The sequence below is a fragment of the Perca fluviatilis genome, chromosome 21, assembly GCF_010015445.1.
Source record: "Perca fluviatilis chromosome 21, GENO_Pfluv_1.0, whole genome shotgun sequence".
Taxonomy (NCBI): Eukaryota; Metazoa; Chordata; class Actinopteri; order Perciformes; family Percidae; genus Perca; species Perca fluviatilis.
Window position 1 is genome coordinate 4,673,598 of NC_053132.1, and position 13,267 is coordinate 4,686,864.

The 13,267-nt window shown below is 43.3% G+C and overlaps 1 protein-coding gene across 1 annotated transcript in view; it reads left to right on the forward strand.

Annotated features, from left to right (window-relative positions):
• The first annotated feature begins 639 nt into the window (after positions 1–639).
• Positions 640–13,267, forward strand: part of map2k6 (mitogen-activated protein kinase kinase 6) — a 35,342-nt gene continuing 22,714 nt past the window's right edge. Inside the window, exon 1 of the mRNA XM_039788409.1 lies at positions 640–1,027. Within this exon, the coding sequence (XP_039644343.1) occupies positions 937–1,027 (91 nt within the window). The 5' untranslated portion in view covers positions 640–936. The remainder of the gene's footprint in view (positions 1,028–13,267) is intronic.

A 13,267-nucleotide genomic window follows, 5' to 3' on the forward strand; every position in this document is an offset into this window, starting at 1 on the left:
AAAAAGTCACTCATCAACGATGACTTTTAAGATCAAGATTAAGATTAAGATTAGTTTTTTTTTTTTAACAATGTGTAAATACAATAGACTAAAATAAATTAATAAGATAAAACTTTATTGTCTGTTCACACAGAACATTTTCTTGCATCGGTCTGCTCCAACAATCAACAGATAACATTAAAAAAACACAAACAGAAAAAAAAACATCTGACACACCTTTCCGTCCCAAACACACACACACCACACACCCACACACACACACACACACACACACACACACACACACACACACACACACACACACACACACACACACACACACACAAACATGTAATTATTAAAGTAATTAAAACGAGCCACACCTTTACCAGCAACAATATATAAGTGCTGCTTACACGTGAGTACGTCACTAACAATATTCACAATTTTTGAGATAATTACTTTAACTTTTGACATTCAAAGTAAATGTAGCCGATGCTATTTTTACTGAAGCGTATTATACGAGTAAATGTCACATATCGACACTTGCACAACACACACTGTATTTAAAGCGCCAGTAGTTCAACAAACCCAGCTCGGATATGGAACTAAATCAGCTGCCTAAACGCTGCACACTGCATTTCCCAGGATCCCTTGCGTCCCAAGCAGGAAGAACGTTCTCTCGCAGGGGCTCACACTGATCCAAGTTAGGAGCTTTCAGCTGCCAGCCTTGGCCCATCATGTAAGTGCTGCGGAGAATTCTTTGCAGTGCATTTGCAAAAACAATTGCCTCTTTTCCAGTCGTCTGCGGCGGCTGTGCAATTGCGCCGTCGCTCTTTGCACGGACGCGCACGCTTCGGACGCAAAAAGGCTCCAAGTGCATGAAGATCGAGGCTTGTATTTTTTTGCATCTTGGTTGCAAAAAGGCAAAGCCGCCGAAGCTCCAGTGCGAGGGCGATGGAGGGAGGGAGTGAGAAAGAAGGCAAAGTCTTTTGTGCTTCCCCTCCCCCTCATCAAAGCAAAGGGGAAATGTCTCAGCCAAAGGGAGGTAAGAATATGAAAGCGATCTGTGCAACAAAAAAAACAAAAAAACAAGCGATATGCAATCACGGCTGCACGGTTTGCAACATGCACCCGCTGCGGCTCGGCCACGGCCGGTGCATGTGAAAGTTACATGGTTTTTTAAGAAGGGGTCAGTTGTATTTCCTGTTTTTAAGATCTTCCCCTTTACACAGTTCCTGGTAGTAGGACGATGCTGTGTGTGCACTCACTCATATCATCGGCGCTACGTTCGTAACTAGCGTTAACGGGCACAGGGCGCCTTTAAATAGTCACGAGATACAGCCACGGAGGACACTGCAACTCTTTAGAATAATACAAAATAATAAAACTCTTGCACGAGTTGATGCACGGCTCGTGCACGTTGCTCAAGGTAAATAGTATCGCGTGCAGGGGTTTTGGTGCAGGAGGGCAACGTGACGTGACAGCCGCCCTGCAGCTGTCAGCGGGTCAAGTTGGAGTGTTCCTTGGGTGGGGGGGTGGGGTGGGGGCTGTTGATTTGTTTCTGTTTCTGGGACAGAAAACTGGATATCTAATAATAGAATGTGTTGTGAGCAGTGGCGGAGGAAGTATTCAGAGCCTTTACTTAAGTAAAAGTAGTTGTGCTGATACCACACTGTGAAAATACTCCTGCGTAGAAAATGCTACTTAAGTAGGCCTAATAGTATGCAAGTAGCCTGTCATAGATGCACTTAAAGTATTACAAGTAAAAAATACTCAATGCAGTGAAATCCTCATTTTAGAAAGAGTCTAATGGGCGTATCCTTTCAGCTGTACTTGCAGGCCCAATATATTGTGGGGTATTAATTTAGAATAATAAAAACATCAGATTTTACCAGCTACATGTGTTTTTTGTGCAAACATCTTAAAGTGTAAAGTAACTAGAGCTGGGCAATATATTGATATTATATCGATATCGTAATATGAGACTAGATATCGTCTTAGATTTTGAATATCGTAATATAGTGATATGACATAAGTGTTGTGTTTTCCTGGGTTTAAAGGCTGTATTACAGTAAAGTGATGTCATTTTTGGAACTTACCAGACTGTTATAACTGTTCTATTATTCGGCTTTACCCACTTAGTCATTATATCCACATAACTGATGATTATTTATCAAAAATCTCATTGTGTAAATATTTTGTGAAAGCACCGATCGTCAACACTACAATATCGTTGCGGTATCGATATCGAGGCATTTGGTCAAAAAATATTGTGATATTTGATTTTCTCCATATCGCCCAGCCCTAAAAGTAACTAGTAACTAAAGCTGTAACAGATGAATGTAGTGGAGTAAAAAGTACAATATTTCTCTCTGGAATGTAGCGGAGTAGAAGTAGAAAGTGGCCTGAAAATATAATACTACAAGTACCTTAAATGCGTACTTAAGTACAGTACTTAGAGTAAATGTACTTAGTCACATTCCACTGCTGGTTGTGAGCATTGAAGTGGCGGTGAGTTTAAGAACGCGAGGGCTTCTTTCGGCCGTTAAAACACCAAGTCGCCAAGCTGGAAAGTCCCATTCTGTCCGCTGCATGCGTCTGTCCATGCAGGCTACCGGACATGTGTCAGACCCCTGGGTGGCTGCGTGTCCACGGATGTTCAGCTCCCCCTCCTCAGCATGCAAACGAAAGCAACGCATGTCACACTTTGACCCCCAACTCTATCACTGTTCTGCAACTAGCGCCAGCAGCCGAGAGCTTTTTTTAAAAGCCGTGAGTGCAGCTTGCTCGCTTGCAGAGAAAAAACAAACAGCTGCAGTGAAAGCAGCTCAGGCGTTTTCCTCCCCTTGTGTTTTCCAAGAAGTCCAAAGTGAGGCTGGTTCATTGCACAACATGCAGAACGCACACACACACACACACACACACACACACACACACACACACACACACACACACACACACACACACACACACACACACACACACACACACACACACACATACAGGGCTGCAACTGCTGATTAGGTTCATTGTCGATTAATGTGTTGATTATTTTCTCGATCGATCGATTAGTTGTTTGGTCTGTAAAAAAATTGTTAGAAAATGGTCGTAAACGTCGATCGGTGTTAAAATGTGTTGTTTGGTCGACAACTCAAAGATATTCAGTGCGCTGTCACAGAGGAGAGAAGGAACTGGAAAATATTCACATTTAGGAAGCCGGAATCAGGGAACTTTTTTTTTTTTTTTATTAAAAAAATTACTCAAACAGATGAATAGATTGTCAAAATAGTTGATTAATTTAACAGTTGACAAGTAATCGATTAATCTTTGCAGCTCTATACACACACACACACACCGAGATAAACAGAGAGAGAGAGAGCCCCCGATGGTCAGAGCCTCCCAGTGTTTATGTGGAACAGTCAATTGTCCGCCCAGCTACACAGAGGAGCTGTCTTGTTGCAGCCAGTTCATGATGATGAATAACGCACAGCCATTTTTTTGTGTCTCTAGATGAATGAGTCGGTTCGGGACTTTCCTGAGAGCAGACGTAGGTTTCTGTTGCCATTCATTGATGTTTCACGCTGCAGAAAACGACACGCGCCAGGGCCGCACGATATGAGGAAGTATCGCCGTGAGGATATTACTTGCGTTAAATGGAGAGATATCACAGTGTACTCGGATCTGCGTTTCTTCTACTTTCAGGTATTCGGCTTAAATACAACAAACTGCTTGTTGAATTTACAACGAATCCAAAGGAAATCATTTCCGACATTATTTCGTTGAACAAATTGAACATTGAATTGAATATAAAAGACATGATTTGAAAGAATGACAGCTTTGTCTGATATTTTCTTTCAGCTAACGTCAAAAATCTCGGCGTGTCTTTCGCAATGTGTTTTTTGCGCCAGTTGATATCGCGATGACCCTAAAACTAAAAACGATATAATGTGCAGCCTTTACACACGCACAGATCTTGAGGCGAAAGGAATAATCAATTAGTTGATTAATCGATTGGTCCATCGTTCACTACATTACGTTGTTGACTGGACTTTTGTAGTACGACAAAAAAAGGACAAAATGGCGACAAAAGTCACCTCGAGGCCAGATAAATAGTAACCCTGTCAAAGCATGAATCCTTAGTAATTTTAATAGAAGTAGTTATTGAGGGCGCCTGGGTAGCTCAGCTGGTACAGCGCGCGCCCACATAAAGAGGCTCAGTCCTCGAAGCAGCGGGCGCGGGTTTGACTCCAAACTGCGGCCCTTTGCTGCATGTCATTCCCCCCCTAAAATGCCCCCAAAATAATAATCTTTAAAAAATAAATAATTATTGAGTAGAGGTGTTGAAATAAATCAAATAATCGATGCATGGAATCGTGGACATGGACGATGCTGCATCGATAATCTGCCGGGTCATAATCGATTATTTCCGTTTACAGTTTAATGTCGGCCTAACAACATTTCTGTTTACATATTCGGTTATGTTTTGCACATTCAGGAGGTGCCATGTGCTCAGTGCTGTAGTTTTATGTTTTAGTATTAGAGCACTGCAGAATGTTTGTTTGGTTTTTGAAGCTTGAAAAGCTATGAATTAAATATCCTACATGGCTTTAATAGAAACATGGATTTGACCCATCGTGATGCATCGAGATATCGAATTGAATCGCTGACCTGATAATCGTAATCGAATCGGGGGATCAGTGAAGATTCACACCTCTGTTATTGTGAGCTGCAGAAAAATCATTTTGGTACATCTATTTTTTAATAATCAACATTTTTAATTTGTTTATTCTTCAAGTTCCAGCTCGTCTTTTGTGAGCGTTGCTGCTGTTGTGCTGCTTTTTAGCTCATCATAATAAGGACATTACAAAAGGAAATGGAAACATGTTTAAATGATGTCTGAACACAAGCAGCTGGACAATAACTTTGCATGAATAAAATGGCCTAGAATTGGCAACAAACTTGGAACTATCTGAGCACACCGACTGTTCAGACACAGACTGTGCAACATTAAAGCGTTGTATAACTTACAACCTCTCAAGGAAATGAGTACAAATCTGCAACGCTAAAAATAAGCATCATGTCCTTGTGTTTTATGGAAATCGTGTCGGAGTGAGTCCCTTCACCCTGCTGCTGGTTTCCTTCCATTCTCATTTCATGTGGCTCAGATGCATGTGAAGTCTTGCGTCTCTTTCTCAAGCGCTGCCCTGTGTGGCCCGGACACTTTTATTTAAAGCCCTAACCATTGTGCGCTGTGAGTGCTGGTGTGTGCTCGGCTGGCCGATGTGACAGAATGACAGTGTCCCCCCCCCCCTCTGTCGGCCGGCCGCCTCTCCCCTGCACAAATGTCCCGTTTGTCATGCAAATGTGAGGCTGCGTTTTCAGCTGCACGGATACTAAATTTGCTGTTTCGACGGGCCAATTGTTGGTCCAATTCCAGGCCTACAGGGGCTTTTTTTTGCTGCAATAACAGTAGAATTGTTCAGAGCATGGGGGGGGGGGCTTGACAGAGTAAGCATGCATGTATTCAGACTGCAGCAACTTCTCTGATTGCAAAAAGCTATAGCAACAATATTTAGGACATTTTACAACAAATCCTGTTTCTTTTTTAGCTGTGTGTCAGGCGTGCCTGCAGAGGTATATGATGCAATAGTGAGATGTTGCTGTGTTTTATTTTTTTTTTTGTGGTGCAGCTAAGATAAATGTGTGCAGAAAGTGAGAGACCCATAAATCCAGGCCTCCGTTCAACCCGGAGTAACCCTCATGGTCGTAATGGCGGCAGGTTTCCAGATTTCCCTGCTGACATGAGATGAGGGAGGGAGCCGTGTTGCACCTTAGCACAGCTTTGCACTGCAAGATAGCGGATGCAAATAATATCATTAGTTGCAAGTTGAATGCTCCGTTAAATTGCACGATGCATGCTAGGGCTGCAACTAACAATCATTTTCAGTGTTGATTAATCTGTCGTTTTGTTTTCTGGATTAATCGATAAGTTGTTTGGTCTATAAAATGTCAGAAAATGGTGAAAAATGTCGATCGGTGTTTTTGTCCACTCAAAGATATTCAGTTGACTGTCACAGAGGAGAGAAGAAACTAGAAATTATTCACATTTAAGCGATTTGGCGATTCATTTAATAGCTGATGAATGTTTGCAGCTCTAATGCATGTGCACTCCAACTTCAACCTGCAACTCTTCTGTTTAAATCACAGTTCTGAATTGTCTGAGGTAAAAATATAAAGATCAAAGCTGAAATTCCTCTTCCGCTGGACGGGGAAATGTATTTGCGCTACACTGAAGTTGCATGCGTTGTGTCTTCCCAATGGAGATTCAGTTATTGGCAAACATTTCACATGCGGATGGTGCTTAAGCAAAGTGGCCGCACCGCCGGCAGCAGCTGTCTCTGGGCGGAATTGTTTAAAACCGTTGTAATTGTAACTAACCGAGCAACATGAGGACTGCTCTCCATGCTGCCGTTACAGTCGGCAGCTTTTACACCTGTGTGTTGAATAAAACAAGTCAACCACGGCTCCAATTAGCACCTCAGCTGCGATTGGACAGGAAAAGAACTCCAGTAACTTGGCTCGTGTGTCTTTATACATGTGTGAGAAAGAAAAGAGTCCGTGGAATATTTTAAATGTGCTATATGGGCGATATGGAGAAAATTAAATATCACAATATTTTGGACCAAATACCTCTATCTATCACAGGCACCGTTGGAGGTGCGACAGGCCAAAAGCCCAGCAGAAAGAACACCTTGCTGTAATGAATGGTCGATACCGCAACGATATTGTAGTGTTGACTATTGGTGCTTTCACAAAATACACAATGAGATTTTTGATAAATAATCATCTGTAATGTGGATATAATGACTAAGTGGGTAAAGGCAAATAATAGAAGAGCTACAACAGTCTGGTAAGTTCAAAAAATGACATCACTTTACTGTAATGCAGCCTTTAAAACCAGGAAAAGACACTTTACATATTACGATATCCACAATCTAAGACGATATCTAGTCTCATATCACGATATCGATATAGTATCGATATATTTCCCAGCTCTAGGGCTGCAACTAAAAATGATTTGCATAACCGAAATCCCGTGATACATTTTTGTAAGGCTGCAAAGATCGATTAGGTGGCAACTGTTAAATTAATCGGCAATCATTTTGATAATCGATTAATCGGCTTGAGCCATTTTTAAATGTGAACATGTAGTTTCTTCTCTCCTCTGTGACCGTAAACTGAATATCTTTGGGTTGAGGACAAATCAAGAAGTTTGAGGACGTTTATCTTGTCGTGGGAAAACCCTGGGTGCAGCTTTCTTGCTCCGAGGCGACCTGAAGCCGATCCCTCGCCGCTCTCCGTTCAGCGCGAGTATCATTCACTTCGAGCCAGGTACACAGGAAGTGTAGCGTGAGCCGGTGACGACATGATTCCCAAAGGGACATGTCAACAGCTGTAACCTAAAGGAGCTGCCATCTTTGGAAGTGTACAGTGTCTCACAAACTGCCAGAGCGGGTCGGAGGGGGCCAGGCAGCCGAGAGGCTCAGACTGGAGTTATTTTCAAATCTCTGCCCCCCCCCCACACACTTCCCTCCCTTCTGTCCTGTGTTGCTCTCCGTTGCTGCGTTGTTGTCTTTTCCGGTCCTTCCTTGTGTCGCTGCTGCATTGAGCTGTCTTCCTCCGGCTCTGTGGAATCCCATTGAGGAACTCTTGGGATTGTTGGAATTCCAGCCTGAGTGCATGTGTGGGTTAGCAGCTGGCGCCGTGTAACACCCGTGATCCAGGGCTCATTATCACGCAGGCCGGCCATCATCCGCCCTCAGCGCACGCCACACACACACACACACACACACACACACACACACACACACACACACACACACACACACACACACAGTGTTTCTGCGTGCTTGTCTCTGTTTCTGCCCACTCTGACCTGCCCTGCAAACCCTCCTGTCAGCATTATATTTGTTCCTTTTCAGAAAGTGTGAGCGGCGCGCAGGCACCCATCTCCTGTGGCCTCGCTCTGGCATTTCACTGCATGCTCGAGCTCACGTGCTGCGAATCACTGGCACGGACGTTTTTAATGCTTTTAATGAGCCCACACCGACTACCGCGGTGTGCGAGTTTGATGCCGAGCGCCGCAAGAATTAAGGGAGGAATTGTGTATTTTGAGTTATGCAACATAATCTGGAGACGGCCTGAAATGGGATATTTTTAGTTTGCTCACTATCGGCGCGTTTCCATGCACAGCAGTAACCGGGGGTATGGTTTCACCGCGGTTAAGTGAATAACCAGGTTAAGCCAGGCCTCGCAGTATACATGAGTAGGGAAGAGTGGGAAGAATGACGGGAGTAACTCTACCTCCGGTACAGTAGGTGGCGCTCTGCCAATGTTCAACCGGTCGGACCAAGGCTTTTTCTTCCCGTTGACCTTTTGTCAAAAAATCGGAAAGCGGCAGGGTGCGATTTCCCCCTTTTCTGGTCTTACATATCCCTGCCTCTGCTGAATTATTTTTATCCGTAGTGGGGACAAAATGTATCCCCGCCCCCACCCTCCCCCTCAAAGAGATCTTCACCAATACACCATATATATATTATATACCTAAAGTAGAAGTATTTTAAACTAAGTAAAGCGCTGTAACGTGAACAGTCTATAGTGTCATAGAACGATAAAATCTGAGCAGCAGTTGCTGGTTGGATTTACCCGCTACAGAGCTCCGGGACGCTGTGCTACAGACACCGCCAGACGGTCCTTTCAGGGGCCGTGGTGGTGGAGTTAAGCCAGACAAATCGGTGTCATGCAGCGATGACAGTTAAGTTTAGGCACCAAAACGAGTAGTTAAGTATAGGAAAAAGATCGTGGTTTGGATTAAAACAGTCCCGAGGAACAAACGCTGGGGGAAAACATTTTGTTTTCGCTGCGTGTGTTTTGGCTTGGCTAGCGGAGTGGCTCTGTATCCATGGTATTGAAAGGGGGGATTTTATTCTTTTTGTTATGCATGATCAAACCCACACAATTTTTTCACAAATTACACCCTGGAAAGTGGGGAGAACATGGACGAATGGGTCTTCTTCATTGTACTTGCCATGGCGAAGTCCTCAGAGGGTTTAAAGGTTTAAAGCTTGCGTTGCTTCCAACTGCTCTCTTCTATTTCTAGGGGTGTAAGAAAAAATCAATACACTTGAGTATCGCAATATTTTATTTAGCAATACTGTATACATTTTCAAAAATGCAATATTGATTAAAAAAACAACAACGATATACTATAATTAGTATATTATATTATACAACTATATTCATGTAAGACAGTAGTTCAGATGGCTATGCTGAGACGCACCACTAGTGTCCTTGCCTAACAGTACCTAACAGTGCCTGACATTTTGCTAGAAGCTATGGCTGAACTCTGGCCTACTTTAGCATATAAACATTAGCTCACTAAGAACCTGGGAACCACAATCCCAAACTGGCAGTTTGATTTTCTGTGTACTGAATTGTTTACCTAAAGTAAACTTCTTTGACTTTTATGCACATCATGTCTTTTTTTTTTTAATATTAGTTTTTCTAAAATTATACTTATACTTACTGATAAAAATCCCAATATATCGCCTTACGCACAGTATCGAAATATATTGCAATATATTGAATCGTGACCCATGTATCGTGATACGTATCATATCGCCAGATTCTTGCCAATACACAGCCCTATCTATTTCAGGGGGTGTTGAACGTCAAAAAGTAACGTTACCTGAAAGCAGCGGGTAGTTTCTTCTTAGCAACTCCCATCACCTATCACTTATCTCAACCATCTTTGCACATGCGTAGAACAAATCGGGTTTCCGGTACTGACCGGGCAGCGACATTACGAACCGCTGTATGAGGATACGTTGAATACTTTTACTTCACTGCTTTTCAATGGGTAATATTGTACTGTGTATACCAGCAGTAGACTTGTAGTTAAAATATACTGAAACAATTGACGATTATTCTAGTTATCGATGAATCTTGCCGAAAATTGTGAAAAATGGGACCAACACTAATTTCCAAATATAAATAATTTACTATGACAAATGATTAGGCAAACCAGCAAACATTTCCATTAGAGAAGCTGCAAACCAGGTTTTCATTGGGGGCATTTTATTTTACTTAAATGACTAAACTGAAATAGCAGCTGATGAATTTTCTGTCGACGCACTTATCGATTGACTTACTGTTTCAGCTTTAATTGCTTCTTTTACTTCAAGTCAAGAATCTGAATACTCTTTCCATCATTGTGTGATACAAAGCAGAGGAACACATGCTTCTTCCTGCCAGCCACATCGATTACATAATCCGCCGCCCCTCCGACCCCTGCCACCGCCTCTCTCTTTCCTACACCTCTGTTCGCTCTTCTCTTTCTGCCGTTTCTCCTCAGTCAGTAGCAGCAGGTTTACCAGCTCTGAATCCAGCGTTGCTGTCATTTCAGACAAGTACGATTCGGCATAGAGAACCGGTTCTGGGTTATTTACCATATTGGTAGTGAAGATCACCCCACCTGTTGTTTGCTAGCGGACGGAGAATTTCCCCCCCCACCCCTTTCCCCCAGGCAAAATGTCGAATCCCACTATAGCCACGCCAAGACCCGCCCTACGAAGCAGCTCGATTGGTTGGGGTTAGGCATTTGACCTCGAGTGGTTAAGGTTAGGGTTAGGGGATTGGTCAGGGGATAGGATAGATATTTCAGAGTATGAATCGATATGACCCGGAATTGAAAGGACGAATCGGGAGTCGATTCAAAAATTGTTAAAATCACAATGTTGCCCAACCCTAGAGACAAGTCACTGCACATTTGCTGCATGTCACTTTGATTTGCGTGCGTGTCTGCTGGCTCGCCTGCACCACACCACCGCAACATGCAGCCGTATGACTTACTGCACTTCAAGTACCAATCTGTGCCTGCAGCACCACATTATCCACGTTGTGTCTCGCCTGTGTGTACATTAATGTTGACTAAAATGCATTGTGCATGTTAATATGCATCCTGAGGTTTGGAGAATAAATCTGTCTTCTTCCTCAGAGGAGCATGCTGCCTCTTGTCTCATGATCGGAGCGCCTGTAAGGCACAAGAGTTTCCAGTGAGTGAAGAGAAAGAAAAGGGATTCTGTCACTTCATTGTAATCACACAGTGGAGCTTAAACTGTGTTCTGACAATGTTTGAGGTCAATCATCTGACAAAGTCCCACGCCTGGTTGATGCAATGCAAAGTATTTATTGATCCGTTGTCTTTGTGTGGAACCTGTCATCGCTTCGGCCAAAGAGGCTGGCTTTGTTAGTGAACAGGTTATGTCATAAATCAGATTCAAGTGGAATTTGGAGGAATGTTCGACCATGAGCCAAGAGGAAGGGATTAGTTTTGGGTGTGGATCTGGATCCATTAGTGCAGAGCTGAGAAAGTGTCAAAGAAAAAGCCTAATTGGTGCTTTTAAATGTATCATTTGTGCACACCGATTAACAGAACATATAAAAGCAATGTTGAAATTTCAAGATATGTTTAACGTATTAGAAAGTATGTCCAACGGGGATCGACCAATTATCGGCCAGGCCGATTGTCGGGGCTGATATTTGGCAGTTTGCAGATTATTTGTATCATTGTTTTATTTTACCGATAACCGACAAAGTTCATTATTAAAAAGTGCGCTACTTTGGCTCCCCTACAGCTCTGTAAGCAGTCTGCAACACCTGCGAACACACTGTTGGCATGTTTAGACTTCAGGAAGCTATTTTTTGTTTTCATGTATTCATTTTTTTTTTTTTACTGTGTATTATGTTGAGAGTTTCAGTTTTATTACACTTACACAAAGCATTTCATGAAAGCACCAATAGTCAACACTACAATATCGTGGCGGTATCGATATTGAGGTATTTGGTCAAAAATATCGTGATATTTGATTTTCTCCATATTGCCCAGCCCTAGTATCGTAATAAAATGTGTGATATACGCCCCTTATATTTACATGTTGCAGGAGTGTCAACAGGAATCAGTTAATTGATGTCCTAGATGACACATACCCTTCAGGTATTGAAATAACACACTGAGAGGATTGTGCAGGTGCTCTCTCTCTCTCTCTCTCTCTCTCTCTCTCTCTCTCTCTCTCTCTCTCTCTCTCTCTCTCTCTCTCTCTGAGTTTGTTCTGGTTTGTGTGTGTGTTAGCCAAGAGTTGGTTTCCAGTTACTATTGTTGTCTGTGTAAATGCATGTAGGAGGGGCTCAAACTGGCATTTTAGCGCAACAAAGCTGCTTTGGAAAGTTGAGAGCAGGAGGCAGACAGCAAGAGGCCACCGGTGCAAGGCCGCATAGCACGGCAGCGTCACACCCTGCACTGTTTGAACAAGCTAGGACACACTGGACACACCGTGTGTGTGTGTCTGTGTATGATATGCCTTCAGGACAGTTGTTTGACTGACACTTCGGTCCACAGCTACGTGTGTTTGTATTTTCTCACGCACAGGAAGGCAACGTGAAACATTCCAGGTATTCTTCTTCTTCTTCTTCTTCTGGAGCTGTTCCACGTCTTCTTTTTTTTTTTCTTAACCAACCTTTTAATGACATGTTATGATCATCAGTGGGCAGCGCACGGTGCACAGGTCTTAAATGTTACCTGCTTTGGTGCGTCACGCTTGCCCCTCCTCTTCCTGGTGTCACAACACATCTGAATGTTTACCGCAGCGCGCTCTCTGACTGGCTCGTAGCAGTCCAACCCAGTCTGAGGAGGTTTAAACCAGATGCTCTCTGGAGACGAGGCAAACACACACACACACACACACACACACACACAGAGCCACACCCTGTGACGCCCCGTTACCAAGGCGCCCTGCCATTAATCCGTCAGTGCAGCCCCTCCAGATGGAGCGAGCACACCTGAGCTGCCAGACATCCTCTTCTTCTTCTTCTTCTTCGTCTTCTTCTTCTTCTTCTTCTTCTTTTTGCTCTCAGCGCACGTTACATTCAGTTAGGATCTGGAGTCACTTGCTGCATCCAACCGTAAGTGTCAACGACGAGACAGAGCTTTCGGTTGCTGCCTGCAGTTGCTATATCAACAGGAAATGTAGAAATCCGAGCCTGGATGTGATGCATCAGGAGCAATTCTGAGCGTTGGTCTTTGTTAGAGCGACGGCTGCAGGAAGTTTGAGTCATTTTGCATCAGTGGGAGTTCTGAAGTGCCGGATGGCTGCTTTATAAGCTCTGGACAGAAGCAGCGAATCAGCATGAATCTGCATACACGTCGTCAGTTTATTCAGCACAGATT